The following is a 17,341-nucleotide window of genomic DNA, read 5'->3' as shown; positions in this document are numbered from 1 at the left end:
TTAACCCCTTGCGCCACCAGGGAGGCCCAGAACCCTCATAAAATGTTGCTGGAAATGTGGAATGATCCAGTCCACATGGAAAAAAAAACAGTATGGAGGTTTCTCAAAATATTAAAAATAGATCCACTATATGATCCAGAAATCCTACTCCTAGGTACCTAGTGAAAGAATACAAAAATACTTACTTGTAAGGATATATCCCTCCTGTGTTTACTGAAACACTATTTATGATATCCAAGTTATAGAAATAACTAAGTGTTCAATGACAGATGAGTGGATTAAGAAGATGTGGTATATGTACACAATAGCACTACAGTTATTAAAAAAAAACACTAAAGATGAACTCTTGCCATCTGTAGCAACATGAACGAAACTGGAGGGGATGATGCTAAGTAAAATAAGTTAGAAGGTGAAATACAAATGCTCTTGGTTTCACGCATACATGGAATAGAGAGAAACAAAACACAGGATCAGACAAAACTAAACCAAATAAATGATTACAGAATTGAGGCTACCAGAGAGGGAAGAAAAGGATGAAGAGCAAAGTATGGAGGGGGCACAATGGTCTATGGTGAAGGATTATGGGTAACTGGGTGTTGGGTGTGGTGTGGAAAAACACATCTGAAGAGATGTGCTCCTATACCTCTCAATTACAAACAGTATTGTAAACCAATGTTATCGAAATAAGAAATGATACTCATAATGAAAATATTCACAGCTGAAGAAAATAAAATTTCCAATACTCGAAGGAAAAAATAATTTTTAAATTAATCACAATTTAAAAACTGGGATTAAATATTTTTAATGGGGCCTCCCCGGTAGCACGGCGGTTGAGCACTGGGCTGCCAGGCTGCATGCGGCCTCTGCAGTGCCGGTTCGATCCCTGGCTGCTCCCCGGCCACCAGAGGAGGGTCCCACATGCCACGCAGACCTCTCCTGCCTCCCGCTGCTCCCCTCAGCAGTGTACTTCGGTCCTTCTGCCTGCTCTGCTCCCCGCTCTGGCTCTGGTGAATTCTCTCACCCTCCCTGGCTTCTGACTGTACCCAGTGCTTGTATAAATAAATAAATAAACCTTTAAAAAAAAAATTTTTTTTAATGTAGCCCAAACAAAAAATGAGTAAAGAATCTGAATAGATATTTCATCAAGAAAGATACACAAAAAGCTAACAACCACATGAAAGGGCAGTCAAAATGTGATACAACCTGTGACATTGTAATATAATATATATTTTTTCGTCTTCATCCCCTGTATCTGGCTAGACTGCCTAAACCTTTGAAATTTTCTAAGTGATAAAAAGTGCTTTTATTCTACCGGATGGTCTCACTCATAGCAGGAATCTAGAAAACTTAAATAAGAGACCAGGAAAATGAATATAAGAAAGTGAAAATCAAAATCAACAAAAAACTATGAACCAGAGACACTTTTTGGGGGGTGGGGGGCGGGAGGGGAAGGATTGGGGTCAGAATGGGGCGTTTGCAATTGTATGGGGGAATATAAAAATAAAATTTATTATTTAAAAAAAAAAAAAGTGCTTTTATTCTTTGTGAAAAGAATGTCTTTTGTTTCTTGGTGGAAGCAATTTGGTTGTCTCCTGGACAGCTTTAGGATGGGGGCTTGTTCTTAGAAAAATCATGATTGAAGCTTGGAACTCTGAGCCCCAAGCCCTATCCTCTGAGAAGGGGATTAGAGCTAGACAGTGTTAATACTCAATCATACCTATGTGATAAAGCCTCCATAAAAATACTTTTAAAGTATGGGGTTCAGAGACTTCTTGGGTTAGTGCTCATATTCATGTGCTGGAAGGGTGGCATACCCCATTTCATTGTGACAGAAGTTACTGTGCTACTAGGGACCCTTTAGACCTCACCTTATATATATCTTCATCTGGCTGTTCAGCTGTATCTTTTATTGTGTAATAAACCAATAAATGTAAGTTAAGTTTTTTCCCTGAGTTCTGTGCATGTTAGTTATAACAAATTATTGAACCTGGTAAGGGACTGTAGACCCACATATTGGCAAACAAGAGTATGTACAACTTAGGGACTCACCACAGTAAGTTTTTTAATAGATCTGTTTTGTTCAAAGTGGTTTTGCGATAATATTGATGAGAACAAAATAATCCCAGCCAAGACTGAAGGAAGCCGTGTTACTCAAGGGCCTGCCTTCATTTCATTATCATCAGTTTCACTGAAAGTCAAGTTTCCAAGAAAGGATCCATGATGTTGAGGATTTACTATACTTACGACCGGCTTCTGAAATGGGGCAGGCAGTGTTATGGAACCTGATGCTAACGCCAGGCATAAATTATCAGAATTGAATTGTAGCACACCCAGCTGCTATCAGAGAATTGTTAGTGGGGGAAAAGCATTCGCACAAAGTGAAAGAAAGCAGACAAAAAAATACTGCCTTAGTCAGTCTATATAAAATTTCTAGGAAAGGCAAAACAAGAGAGACAGAATGTAGATCAGTCTTACCAGAGACTAGGGTTGGGAGCTAGGATTGATTGTAAACAGGTGAGAGAGAACTGGTTAGGGGGAGGAAAGTGTTCTAAAACGGGATTGTTGTGATGGTTATACAACTGCATAATTTTACTGAAAATAAATTATACATTTGTAATGGGTGAATTTGTTGGTATTAAGTTATATCTCAATAAAGCTATTTTGAAAAGAGCTTGGATGGTAGAGCACTGTCAACTTGCTATAAAAGGAATTCTATATACGGTCCATTTCTAGGTATTTCTCCAGCTCATAGACAGGCAGCAGCCATGGATCATACTGAGAAGCACTGATCTGAATGACTTCCGGCAGCGTTGGCTAAAAAGCTCAGAACAATCAATAGTTGCAACTGAAATTGACCTTAATTTAAGCCATTCATATGTAACTCTACTAAATATTACCTTAAATAAGAAATCTCTAAGTATTACTGACAAAAGAAATATGAAAACATCATCCATTAAGGAATAAAAACTCAAAATAGCACTTTGTAAATGAGTTGTCACTACAGGATAAAAACTACCATGGCGCTATAGTTTAATATCTCACATGTATTAATGTTTACTTAATGTAGCTTAACTAAATTGATAAAGTCAGCATACTTCTTTGGACTAATAAAACCCCAAAATAAAAATTTATATTTTTATTTTATTTTTTTTTTTATTTTATTTTTTTATTTATTTTTTTTTTTATAGAGGCATGTTTTATTTATTTATTTATTTGTTTGTTCATTTGTTTTGTTTATACATGCACTGGGTACAGTCAGAAGCGCGGGAGGGTGAGAGAATTCACCAGAGCCAGAGCGGGGAGCAGAACAGGCAGAAGGACCGAAGTACACTGCTGAGGGGAGCAGCGGGTGGCAGGAGAGGTCTGCGCACCATGTGGGACCCTCCTCCGGTGGCCGGGGAGCAGCCGGGAATCGAACCGGCGCCGCAGAGGCTGCGGGCAGCTTCGCAACCCAGCGCTCTACCGCTGCGCCACCGGGGAGGCCCCCAAAATAAAAATTTAAATATATAAATAAGAAAGAATTCTTTCAGTATTTTTGTCTTTTTCTTAGTTCAAATATCATGCATTTGTTACAGAAACGTCTAACAACATACTAGCCTTCTTTGGTTTCCAACTAAGTATAAATTCAGACTAAGGTCAATCAAAATTTGTTAGCACTTAACTCCTATGATGTGGTCTAAAATTTAAATTAATTTTATACTAATTAAGTACCAATTACATTTCTATAGTCCTGCAAAATACAGACATGAAATGAACAGACTACAGTTTTAAAAAAGTTTAAGCAGGGGGCCTCCCCTGGTGGTGCAGCAGTTGAGCACTGGGCTGCGAGGCTGCCCACAGCCTCTGCAGCGCTGGTTCTTTCTGCAGCGCCGGTTCGTTCCCCGGCCGCCAGCAAGGGTCCCACAAAAAAAAAAAAGTTTAAGCAATCTGAAGTTAGGAAGAGTTAAATGCTAAGGTTTTCAGATGAAATTATTTTATTTTAGAGTCTGGAACATCTGCAGGAGGCAAAACATATTCAGTATTTCAACCATAACTGGGGAAAAGGCAAAGTGAATTATGACTAAGAAAAAGCAAACTTGGCCTACGAAAGCTTTTCAGTTCATAAATCTCACTCCACACAATAGATTACCTCCTTTAGTCATCTAGCCATTTCTCAGAAATCAGGTTTTATTTAGAGATTTACTATACAACTAAACTGTAGCTTTCAAAACCAAAAGCAACTCTGGTATATTATTTTCATATAATGGGATTTTTGAACTGTCAAGCCAAAATTAAGTTCAAAGTATTTCCTTCATAGTTAAAACGTGAGACATTAATCTATAAGTTGAAAAGTAAATTGTATGAGGAAAAAAAGTTAAGATAGCTAGGGTCATTTTTTTAATAAATATATTCTAATTACAAGTAATAGTTCTGATACTACTGGTAAATCTGTCCCTTTAAACTTATATAGCTATTTGGGCCTCCCTGGTGGTGCAGGGATTAAAGTCTCAGCGCTACGAAGCTATCACCAGCCACTGCAGCCTGAGTTTGATCCCCAGTCAGGTTGCTGAGCTGACCTCTCCCTTCTCACCTACTGTTCCCCTCAGCAGTGTATTTCAGTAGATCTGCATGTTCTGTTCCCCACTCTGTCTCTGGTGAATCCTCTCACACACACCCCTCACCTCTCACCTAGATCCCAGTTCTTGTATGCATAAATAAAAAAATAAATCTTTAAACTTTTGTAGCTATTTTTTAGGCTTTTCCAGCATTGCGTTATATTTTTCTTTAATTTTATATATTTTTTACATCATTTTTCATTTTTGTACAACTTTTGTAGCTATTTTAAGAAAGGTGAAAAACTAATTTTACTGTCATTGTTGTCCTTACCCTCTTATAACTATTTTTGATATTTCTTCACTCTATGGACCTTATCATTTTACCTTAGACAAGACGCTAAATTAATAGTCCCAGAAGGAAAGTTAAAGGAGGAATTAAAAACTGGAAGTATTTTCACCAGTGAGAATGGCACATATTAAAAAAACTAGCAACAACAAATGTTGGCGAGGGTGTGGAGAAAAAGGAACTCTTCTGCACTGTTGGTGGGAGTGCAAACTGGTCCAACCACTGTGGAGAGCTGTGTGGAGATTTCTGGACCTACTAAACATAGAGCTTCCATAGGATCCAGCAATTCCACTCCTAGCTTTTACCCAAAGGACACAGAAACATCAATTCCAAAGAACACCTGCACCCCTATGTTTATAGCAGCACTGTTTACAATAGCTAAGCTTTGGAATCAACCCAAATGCCCAAAAATAGATGACTGGATCAAGAAGATGTGGTACATATACACCATGGAATATTACTCAGCATTCAAAAAAGATAAACACATGCAATTTGCAGCAACATGGATGGCGCTGGAAGGGATCATGCTCAGCGAAATAAGCCAAAAAGAAAAAGAAAAATACCGGATGGTCTCACTCATAGCAGGAATCTAGAAAACTTAAATAAGGGACCAGGAAAATGAATAACTATAAGAAAGTGAAAATCAAAATCAACAAAAAACTATGAACCAGAGACACTTTTAGGGGGGCGGGGGCGGGTGGGGAGGGATTGGGGTCAGAATGGGGGGGCTGCAATTGTATGGGGAATATAAAAATAAAATTTATTATTTAAAAAAAAATAAAAAAATAAAAGCAAAAAAAAAAAAAAAAACCTGGAAGTATTTTACTCTTGCTTCACTTCCTGTCTTCAATGAAACATCAACTCATATCCTGCAGCTAATTATCTCCTACCTCTCCTCAAAATACCTTCACTCTCCTAAAAGTTCATTTTCAAGATGCATTTTGTTTTCCTGAAAGTATATTCCAATTAATAAGTTTATCACAGTAAAGCAATCATTATATGAATTAACTCTAAAATTAGTAACCCATAAAGTTATAATCTAATATCCACAAATATTAGCTAGAGAACAGATAAAATTGTAAATATTCTATACATCTCTGAAATTAACTGCAATCAAAAATGATATGTTACAGGGCCTCCCCGGTGGCGCAGCGGTTGAGCGCTGGGTTGCGAAGCTGCCCGCGGCCTCTGCGGCGCCGGTTCGATCCCCGGCTGCTCCCCGGCCACCGGAGGAGGGTCCCACATGGTGCGCCTCTGACTGTACCCAGAGCAACATGGATGGCGCTGGAAGGGATCATGCTCAGCGAAATAAGCCAAAAAGAAAAAGAAAAATACCGGATGGTCTCACTCATAGCAGGAATCTAGAAAACTTAAATAAGGGACCAGGAAAATGAATATAAGAAAGTGAAAATCAAAATCAACAAAAAACTATGAACCAGAGACACTTTTTGGGGGGCGGGGGGCGGGAGGGGAAGGATTGGGGTCAGAATGGGGCGTTTGCAATTGTATGGGGGAATATAAAAATAAAATTTATTATTTAAAAAAAAAATGATATGTTACATCTATCAATAATAGTACACTGGGTGAGGGAAAATACAATGCTGAGAATTTCTTTGAAGTATGTGTGTGGTATGTGTGTATGTAAATGTGATCATTACCCACAACTTATGCCTACATGTAATCTTACCCTTCTGGTTTTGTTTCCTAGACATTGCAATTTCTTTGATCTCAAAAATGTCAGAAGAAAAGTATCCTTTCGCCTTGTCTGGGTTCTGAAAGCAGTTATCTCTGATTTAAAGTAGACAACAGAAGTCTGTATTTGAGGTGATAAATACAAAATCCTGGTTATTCAAAATTCTGCTCACTAGTTGCTGATCTTTCCTTCTCTTGTATCAACTTCTTGTCAGGAAATAGCATTGCAGATATTCACGTCTCTTTTTCCAGAGATTCTAGAGGAAAAAAATACACATACATTCACTGTTATAGTAACAGCCATCTGTACAAATTTTCTAAGAGATATCCACCAAGTTTGATCTTGTAATTTTTCCTACATGAAAAGTTATTAAAAGTATTCTAAAAAGACTGTAGCGATAGCAGTATTTTGCTTCTTAAGAAACTTTAATCTTAGAATTAAACCATCTTCTTAATTCAGAAAGCATGTTTTCTTCTGTATCTATGTCAAATATCTTATTCCCATTTCTGATTCACAAACTAAAATATTGCCTCCTATTACTCCCTGAGCAATCTTTCTTACGTGTTCAAATCTAGGGCCCTTTCTCTTCCTCTACAATAACCTGTATCTAGCCTCAAGTTTCCCAACTCAAATACAACTTTGAGAAACTTGGGGGTAAGAGTGAGGCATTAGTATTAACAGGGAGAACACAAAGGAATTTTAATAAAGAGAAACAACAAATTTCGGATTAGTGCTGGTATTGCAGGAAGCATCAATAAATTGTATCTTTACAGATACAAATGCTATTTTTTCTATATGACTAAACATTTGAAAATTTATGCCCAAGATATCTGAGTAAAGAAAACATAATGAGGATTACAGAATTCTTATTCCTGGAGATCTAAGAGGAAAAACATTTTACAAATGACAGCCCCAAAATGAAATATTTTCCAGTGTGGTAGGAAAAGAATGAAGGAATGTAGATAGTTTGGGGAAAATTAAAAAACAAAAAAATCTGTCAAGAGTAAGAACCTCTACAAATCACTATGGAAAGTCAGGAAAGTCAGGCTGAAACTCTGGGCTTACCATCTTCCATAGCACTGAGTCAAACTGGGAATTTCAGCCAGTCTATAGAAATGCCTATCATTTATCACTGGATAAACGATAGAAAACATTTTATGAGAATAAATTTAGAAAAAAGAACAGAATTCAGGTTTACCAAAGGGTTAAACTCTTCACTGGCAACACCAAAAGACTGGGAGCAATCTAACTGTTGATTAATAGGATACTGGTTTGATAAATTATGATGTTTTTAAGAGGAAGTTCCTTACAAATTAATGCAGTATGACATTATTAAATGAACATAATGGGGAAAATATATTTATACTGGCTTGTATATACATACATACTGTACATCTGAAAGCATAAACAAGAACTAGCAACTATCAATCTACTGAGGAACAGAAACTACTGAGAAACTTTTCTGTCTACCTTTTCATATTTTGACACTGGACCTGTAAACATTTTCTCTGTTCAGAAAAGTTTCATTTTTTTTTAAATACCCCTCCCCAGAAAAATAAGTGTTGATAATCCTTTAGTTAAATCTAAATATTTATTCTAACTTAGAAACCCAATCAACAAGTTCAAGAAATATGTCAACAAGAGACTACAAAGCTAACTCTCAGGTCCTGCAGAAAAAGAACCCCCTCCCCCCCAAAAAAAAGCAAGAAAGAAAGAAAATGGGGACTTGCTAATAAAAACTTTTCTTTTCTGGACTTCCTAATAAAAACTTTTCTGATTTTTAATGACTGTTGGTTGTAAGAAAGTAACCATAGGGCCTCCATGGTGGCCTACGGGTTAAGTCTCAGCACTATCACTGCAATGGCAGGGAGCTGACCCACATAGGGCACAGCAGACCTCTCCTGTCTTGCCCACTGCTCCCCTCAGCAGTGTATTTCAGTAGATCTGCCTGTTCTGCTCCCCACAGAATTCTCTGGTGAGTCCTCTCACCACTAACCCCACCCTATACCTCTGGCCGTACCCCACCTCTTCTATGCAAAAAGAAAGGAAAAAAAGAAAAAAGAAAGTAACCACAAGTTCTTATTCCACAGGACCATCATTTTCCTAATAAATTCATCAGCTTTGTAAAGGAATATGAAAAAGGAAAGAGACTCAAATAATTGCATTGATATAATCTAAAATAATAATTAGGAACAAAAGAAGATGAGTTCTTTAGGTCAAAAGGTGAATGTGAAACCTTTCCACAATCCATTTTCTCAACAAATGTCTTTATTCATTAGCACTGACTTTCTAATCCATGTGCCACTTTAATCTAAAAATTCTCCCATAATTATAAAGCATGATGATTATAAATTTTATTTTGGAAAATGAAACTTTCATTTATAAAATCCAGTGTTTTTTTTAAAAATAAAACCTCAAATTGGTACTGGAAATTGGAGCAGAGTAGAATTTCTGGAAATTAAATACATTCTAAATAAAAAATCAGAAACCATGTGATACCACAACTCCTCTTTACTACTATTAAAAGAACAGGATCCTAAAAATTGCTAAACATTAGTCATCAGTGGCAGCTGTAAGTGTGGGAGTAGACAGGGCTCAAAAGGAGCAGAGCAGGAATACCTGTTTATCTCTCTGTTTCACTGCTAGCTGGGTGGTTAGGAGTTGTCTGTACCCTCCTTATGAAGGTGACTGTAACCCTAACCCAATCAAGCCAAATTATCCTTAGCTGTATAATTTCTTCAGGAATGATTTTAAACAACACTGATCATTTCATTTATTTCTCTCTTTCGTACACACACACACCCATTCTCCCTTTCTCCTTTTCCCTCTCCTCTCCCTCCCTCCATTCCTTCCATTTCCCCAAAGCGCAGCATGCAAGCAGCTCAGGGGAATGCAGACAGCTATTAGGCAAAAAACAAAACAAGACAATTAAGATCAACTCTATTCTTGAGTTTATGCAAGAAGGAAAAAATGATCTGACAATAAAGGAATGAAAGAGAGTATTAGCTAAATTTTAACAAAGTCAAGCAAAAGCAGTTTTCCCCGAAAACAGGGAATACTTATTTAAAGAGAAGAAAGATCAGGGCCTCCCCAGTGGTGCAGCGGGTTGAACGCAGCGCTGTGAGTCCTGTCCTCAGCCTCTGCGGGGCCGGTTCGATTCCCGGCCGGCCAGGGAGAGTCCCACATGGCCCAGCAGACCTCTCCTGTCTTGCCCGCTGCTCCCCTCAGCAGTGTATTTCAGGCCTTTTGCCCGTTCTACTCTCTGCTCTGTCTCTGGTGGATTCTCTCACCCTCCTGCGCCTCTGGACTGTACCCCAGTGCTTGTATAAATAAATAAATCTTAAAAAAAAAAAAAAGGGAGAGAAGAAAGATCAAACATACCACAGAGAAGACTAACATTTACAAAAATAGAAAATAACTTAAAGATCATAAAGTGGCGAAGATTCAGTTAAAATCAGAGAATTTTATGACTCTGGAGTAGATAATGCCAACCCCATGTTTCCTCCCTGAGTTCAGCTTCACAGGTAGAAAATATTTAACAATGGAAAGTTGTCAAAGTCATAACAAATTAATATGTACTTTATTTAAGGACTAAAATGGGACATGACAGTTTTACCTCCCTGAAAATTATTACTAATGGAATATCTACAAAATATTAAGCACTGAGTAGTCATACAAGACTGTACTTAACCATTTGAAGCAACAGTTTAAGTATCCGCCAAAGTCCAAATTCAACACTAACCTGAGGAAGTATTCTAATGTCAATTAAAATATTACATGTACCAAAGAAAAACTTAACTTTGCATGAAGATCATGATTTTGCCTATATTTTAAATCCCTTAACAATGAATTTCATAAACATATAGTAGATATCACAGAAATTTAGAATGTTAATACAAAAGCTCAAGAAAAGGAAACATAACTTTGCTTTCATGTATCTATTTAAGGACAGACATCTAAAACAGATGCCTTGTCTGTTCCCAGTTGCAAAATTTTAAGACTCTAAGAAGGGCCTCCCCGGAGGCACAGGGGGTTGAGCGCAGCGCAGTGAAGTTGTATGTAGCCTCTGCAGCAGCACGGGTTCAATTCCCAGCCGGCCAGGGAGATTCCCACATGGCGCGGCAAACAGCTCCTGTCTTGCCCGCTGCTTCCCTCAGCAGTGTATTTCGGTTGTCTGCCTGTTCTGTTCCCCACTCTTTCTCTGGTGAATCCTCTCACCCTCCCGCGCCTCTGGCCTGTACCCCAGCTCTTGTATAAAAATAAATAAATCTTAAAAAAAAAAAAGACTCTAAGAAGCATAGCCATTGTAGAAGCTGATAGTTCGTGAAAGGTATCAAAACTCGCCAAAAAAAATATATGAAATAGATTTCCAGCTGCTTTTTCCTCCTGATGCATTGTGTAAATAATGTACAGAAACTTCATTTCAGAAATGGTTAGTATCTTTTGTCTAAACTACTTTTGTTAATTACAGTCCCAATAAAAATGGTACATTTTCATAGCGAACTAAAAATCTACATTTGACAAATGCTTTTCTGATCCAAATGCTGATTTTCCAGTCAGCATCTATAGAAATCACAAAAATATTAAATATATCTGTTGTTTTTATATAGTTATCTTCTTTGGTGTATGTCAGCTGAAAGCAAGGAATGATTTATATTTTTTAACTAACTTGATTCAAAAATATGCATATACCTTAATGAAGCTGAAACCAGAAATCAAATATACAAACTAAACATTTAGTCAGAGCCTCCCCCTGCGGGGGCACAGCGGTTGAGCACTGGGTTGCGAAGCTGCCCGTCAGCCTCCGCAGTGCCGGTTCGATCCCCGGCTGCTCCCAGGCCACAGGTCGGAGGGTCCCACATGGCGCGCAGACCTCTCCTGCCGCCCGCTGCTCCCCTCAGCAGTGTACCTCGGTCCTTCTGCCTGCTCTGCTCCCCGCTCTGGTGAATTCTCTCACCCTCCTGCGCTTCTGATTGTATCCAGTGCGTGTATAAAATAAATAAATCTTTTTTAAAAAATTAAAAAAATAAATAAAAATTTAAAAAATTTAAAAAAAAACCCACAACTTAATCATTTAAAATCAAAGTTACGGCCTCCCCTGGCGGCACACACATTTGAGCGCAGCGCTGTGAAGCTGTCCACAGCCTCTGCAGTGCCGGTTCTATCCTGGCCGGCCGGCAAGGGTCCCACATGGCGCAGCAGACCTCTCCTGTTGCGCCCGCTGCTCCCCTCAGCAGTGTATTTCATCAGCCTGCCTCTGTCTCTGGTGAATCCTCTCACCCTCCCGCAAATCTGGCCTGTGCCCCAGTTCTTGTATGGATAAATAAATATATCTTTAAAAAAATAATAATAATAGGGCCTCCCCGGTGGCGCAGCAGTTGAGCACTGGGTTGCGAAGCTGCCCGCGGCCTCTGCGGCGCCGGTTCGATCCCCGGCTGCTCCCCGGCCACCGGAGGAGGGTCCCGCATGGCGCGCAGACCTCTCCTGCCACCCACTGCTCCCCTCAGCAGTGTGCTTCGGTTCTTCTGCCTGCTCTGCTCCCCGCTCTGGCTCTGGTGAATTCTCTCACCCTCCCGCGCTTCTGACTGTACCCAGTGCATGTATAAACAAACAAACAAACAAATAAATAAATAAGCATGCCTCTATAAAAAAATAATAATAATAATAATAAAATCAAAGCTAACAGACTTCTTCCTCACTCCCAACTCAACAAGGTACAGAACTGGATACCAAGAAAAATGAAACAGGTAAATAATTCAATACAGGCATTCCTTCTTCTCAGAAGCGGAAAGAGCAATACAGCAGGCAGTTATCTCTGTAACAACATCTTATTCACAAGCTATCTTTTTTTTTAGATCAGAGAATTTAGGTGAATCTCACATGATACACAAAACCAGAGAAAAAGTAAAGAAAGAAATCAGGATGAAAAACAAAATGGAAAGAACACAAAAATGCAATTACCACCTCCTGCTTGACCATAAACAAAGCATAATATAGTCACCTCATTTTCATTTAGAAAGAAAAAAACTTAATAGCTTCTATAAACATGTATCATGAAATAGCCCACCTTTTCTGAATATCTTACCTCCAGAGTGAACTTACTATATAAGGTAAACATGGTATTTTCAGATGGGGGCAGGCAGTAGTTTTAGAGACCATGCTCTAATGCTATTCCAAGTATCTAATCACTAGACTTTACCACCTGTTCCAGCATTCCCAAATTTAAATTTATTACTATCATCTACATTCTTTTCAAAGTTTGCCTTAGAAGTAACATATGGGCATTAAAAAAACTAGCTAAACTAATTAACTTTAAAGTATAAATGACAAACAGGCACTATACCCTTTATTGTAAAAATGTTACTTATAAATTCAAATAAATATCTAAATGGTAGAATTTTTAATAGTTTGAAATGGTTCTATTGTCTCTTTTAGGATGGAAACACCATCCTAAAGGAGAAGAAAAAGAATCCAAGTCCAAAGTTCCCAGGTCCTGTCTTTACTGAAGAAGTATTTTAACAAATCCACCTGTCAAAGATCTTGATAAATTCATTCTTGAACATTAAGTGAAGAAAGACCATCTCCTACCTCCACCCTCCATGAAAGGAAAAACTAACCACTATATTCTAGCTTCCAAAATTTGGGGATAGAGGCATGTGTGGGGCATTTTGTGTTTTAAAACATGTCTGCAAATTCTTTGATTCTATCCCCATCAAATTTTTCTCCCCATGAAGCAAATGAAGAAGCGACAGTGAGCAAAAAATACTTTTATTTGTAATATTTTTATAAAATGAAGATACAATAATGTTATTATTGTAATACTTCCCCAACTTCTCCAAAGTTAGGTCATACAAGAGCAAAACTTCCTTCGGCCAATCTCCTGGGTCAAACATCTTTGCAATTCTGAATCACCAAGTAAGGATATCCAACTACCTTAAAGAGAGGGAGGTCTCATAGGGTTAGAGAGATGTCTAAGGGGTGCCAGCTATCTGACTTTTATCCAGCCAAGTCACCAGATGTGAATGAGGAATCTTTGGTAATGACTCCAGGCCCAGCTATCCTCTGCCTCCTCCTGCATAAGAGACTTAGTTAAGGAAGCCTTTTAAATGACGCCAGCTCAGATAGCATCTGAATACATCCAGATCAGAAACCATGAGAAAGAACTGCCTAACCAAGCTCAAATATCAGAACCATAAAAGATATTAAGGAATTTTGTTTTAGATCACTAAGTTTGGCACGGTGTGCTACACCACAACCAATAACCAAAACAGATTTTGGTATAGGGAGTGCACTGCTATCCTAACAAAAAAGTAACATGTTTGGCCATTAAAGGTCACTAGGTAGCAGGAGGAAGCAAGAACCTTGACAGTATGAGGGTCTCAAGGAACTGTTAAGTAAAGCCTCAAGGAAACTGAGGTGGGCAAACTACAGGGGTGGGCAAACTACAATATACTGTCAAAAATTAACCTGTCATCTGTCTAGTAAACAAAATTTTACTGGAATATGGTCATGCCCATTTGTTCACAAACTGTCTCTCTACAGTTGCTTTTTCACAACAGCAGTTGAGTTGGTATGCCTAAAATATTACCTGACCCATGTGGGGAAAAGGTTGTTGACCCTTGACTTAAAAGCAAGTGAAGAAAGTATTACTGGAAGCTGAAGAAAAGAAGAATGCAATTAGGCAACCGTAGAAAGTTTAGCAGAGCCTCGTGGCGCAGCGGTTGAGCACTGGGCTGCAAGGCTGCCCGCAGCCTCTGCAGCGCCGGTTCGTTCCCTGGCTGCCAGCAAGGGTCTCACAAAAAAAAAAAAGAAAAAAAAGAAAGTTTAGCAAAGCTTTTGTCTGCAGTAATATGGAAAAAAGAAAATATAACTAATGAGTAAGGAGACTTCTAAGCATAATGTCAAAAAGAGTCAACTGGTTTTAGGTGTGTACAGAGAGAGATGAGAAAAAGAAGGAATTATGTAATTTTCAAACAGAAAGAACTATAAGGGAACCGGGACCTACTAGGTCCAAAATTAAAATGGTTTCTAATTCCAAGCCACTACATATAATAAGTGTTTCTCCAATTAAGAACTGCCCTCTGAGCAAACACCAAATCCAAGGCAGTGTCACAGAAACAAGATCTAAAGATTAAATCTCTGTACTGAGCAAAGGATGGCAAACTTTTTCTGTTAAGGGTCAGATAAGCATTTTGGGCTTTGAGGGCCATATAAAGTCTCTGTTAAAGATCCTTTATTATTTTTTTATAACCCTTTAAAAAACGTAAAAATGAATTTTAGTTCAATGGCAGTAGCTTCCCTACTCCAACTTTAGAATCCAAAGAGATTTAAGATGTTGCTTCATACATCCTTTCAAACAAAAGGCCTTGTAAAAATATTTTTTTTAAAGATTTATTTATTTATTTATACAAGCACTGGGTACAGTCACAAGCGCAGGAGGGTGAGAGAATTCACCAGAGCCAGAGCGGGGAACAGAACAGGCAGACTGACGAAATACACTGCTGAGGGGAACAGCAGGTGTGACAGGAGAGGTCTGCATGCCATGTGGGACCCTCGCTGGAGCGGATGGGGATCAAACCAGCGCTGCAGAGGCTGCAGGCAGCTTCGCAGCCCAGCGCTCAACCACTGCGCACCAGGGGAGGCCCCCTTGTAAAAATCTTAAAGGTGATGTCCCACAAAAGCCTTAAACATAGCTGATGGGGTTTAGGACATGCTATCCCAAAACATGACACCTTAGCATATTGAATATTGTATGCTGAAGGACCCTGAAAAAATGGGAGGAGCTAGAAGTCTAAGAGGAGTTGTGTGTCTCCTGGTTTGGTGGTGCAGTGAAGCATGCATGGCTCTTCTGCGCCCCCTGTGCCTACCATCCAACATGAGATGGACAATTTTGGTGCAGGTTGGGTATTCAGGCATTGGTGTGGTTTGGGTCTTTGTTTGTTTGTTTGTTTTTTTAAAGATTTATTTATTTATACAAGAACTGGGGTACAGGCCAGAGGCGCAGGAGGGTGAGAGGATTCACCTGAGACAGAGCAGGGAGCAGAAGGCCGACCGACTGAAAACACTGCTGAGGGGAGCAGTGGGCGAGACAGGAGAGGTCTGCCACACCGTATGGGTATCTCCTGGCTGGCCAGGAATCAAACTGGCCCTGCAGAGGCTGCGGACAGCTTCACAGTGTTGTGCTCAATCTGCTGCACCACCAGGGAGGCCCTGTGGTTTGGGTTTTGAAACCTGTGCCAGTTTTGAAAATGAGCCAATTGGGTTTCGTCAAACACTCTCTTCCGGGATAACCTTCACTTCTAATCTCTGGCCTGCAGCAGAACCAATCCTGCCTCTAAGAACAGACTAGGGCTGCCTGATCCTCCAACACTGCCTCCTGAGCCAAGTCACAGGCCTGAACCAACACCACCTCCAGAGATGTCTACAGTAGCTGTTGTCATCTCCAACACTGCCCAGCTTAGCCTCCGGATCACTGCTGCTGGCTGCTGCTCCCTCAGCAGCACCACCTGTGATTATCTCCAGCTGCCACTGTGCGCTGGATCCTGGTCAACCGCTTATCGGTGCTACCAGCTCCAAACTCCCATCAGAGGGACACCATCTTTCACAAGCACCTTTTGGTTTGGACTACTGGACACTGTAAATACTATCTGGGGTAGGACAGACAGCCATTTGTGGCCTCAGAAACACCTTTTTAAAAATCTTTCCCAATTTCTCCCTTGTAAATAAACCCCGTTATACACTGTGTCTGAGTCATGTCTTAAAATTATAAGCACATGGATGAGGATTCACAAATCATTACATTCCCCAAGTTTGCACAACTTCAGGTCAATCTGACCTTCCCCAATCCTTTTCCCCCAAAACAAGTCATAAAATTCTCATGTGACTGGTGCCTTCATTACACTGGCAAGAAAAGAGCATCTTCATTTCCAAAAACAGAGGGGCCCCGAAAAGAATCCTAACAAACAGGATTGCTAGGCAGGACAGTCACCCCACTTTATTACACGTACCTCATACGCTCTGACCTATCATAGTCCTCCATAACCACCCAAGTTTCATCAAACCTCACAAAATACTCAAGTCTGGTTCTTTTACATTTCCATCTGAAGGCTTGCATGTCATGTAAAATTTCTATTAAATAATTATGTCTGGGTGACTAAAAATTAGTGTTATGTATACAGACATAACTCCACTGCAACATAACACTAATTTTTAGTGTTTTAAAGTGGGTTATATCTGAAGTAGAATAATCACTACTAATACATAAAAACCACTATTTCTAAGGTCTCTTTATTTTTAAATGCCAATATCTAAGTCAGAGAAAATAAATATTTTCTATTTGAAGATACATAATTCAATGTGTTTTAAATCACTGGCAGAGAATTTAATGCGCTAGCTCCTGGATAAAAAAACGGAGCTTGATGTTCACAGATTATAAACATGGTTAAACTTAACTTCTGTAGAGAAACTAAAACAGCTGAGCTAAGAACTAATTGACCCCTACAGAATGACAGAAGGTACTCTAGAACAGACACAGCAAGGAAGACTAAGGTCAAGATAACCTACACTGAAAATGTAATTAACTTTCTCCATTGTATGAGCACTTCCAACTAGACATTCTAACGAAAAAACCTTAATCCCTCCATGCCACCAAATAACTACAACATTCTAAATTATTTAGTAGCAGCTTAATTAACCTTTTTCACTCTTTCCTAGATTGCTGAATGTTTGAATTCTCTTAAGCAAGCAAGCACTAAGAAAAAAAATCAA

The 17,341-nt window shown here is 39.1% G+C and overlaps 1 protein-coding gene across 5 annotated transcripts in view; it reads right to left on the bottom strand.

The window, feature by feature from the left end:
* SPATS2 (spermatogenesis associated serine rich 2) overlaps positions 1-17,341 on the bottom strand; it is an 81,914-nt gene that overhangs the window by 46,789 nt on the left and 17,784 nt on the right. For all 5 annotated transcript variants that reach the window (XM_054696599.1, XM_037514679.2, XM_054696597.1 and 2 more), the window contains one exon: positions 6,569-6,830. In XM_054696599.1, coding sequence (XP_054552574.1) covers positions 6,569-6,593 — 25 coding nt within the window. In that variant the 5' untranslated portion in view covers positions 6,594-6,830. The remainder of the gene's footprint in view (positions 1-6,568; positions 6,831-17,341) is intronic.

The sequence above is a fragment of the Talpa occidentalis genome, unplaced genomic scaffold, assembly GCF_014898055.3.
Source record: "Talpa occidentalis isolate TD23 unplaced genomic scaffold, MPIMG_talOcc4v2.1 talOcc4.16, whole genome shotgun sequence".
NCBI lineage: Eukaryota > Metazoa > Chordata > Mammalia > Eulipotyphla > Talpidae > Talpa > Talpa occidentalis.
The sequence above is the reverse complement of the archived record's forward strand: the minus strand, read 5'-3'. Positions and strand labels throughout refer to the sequence as shown.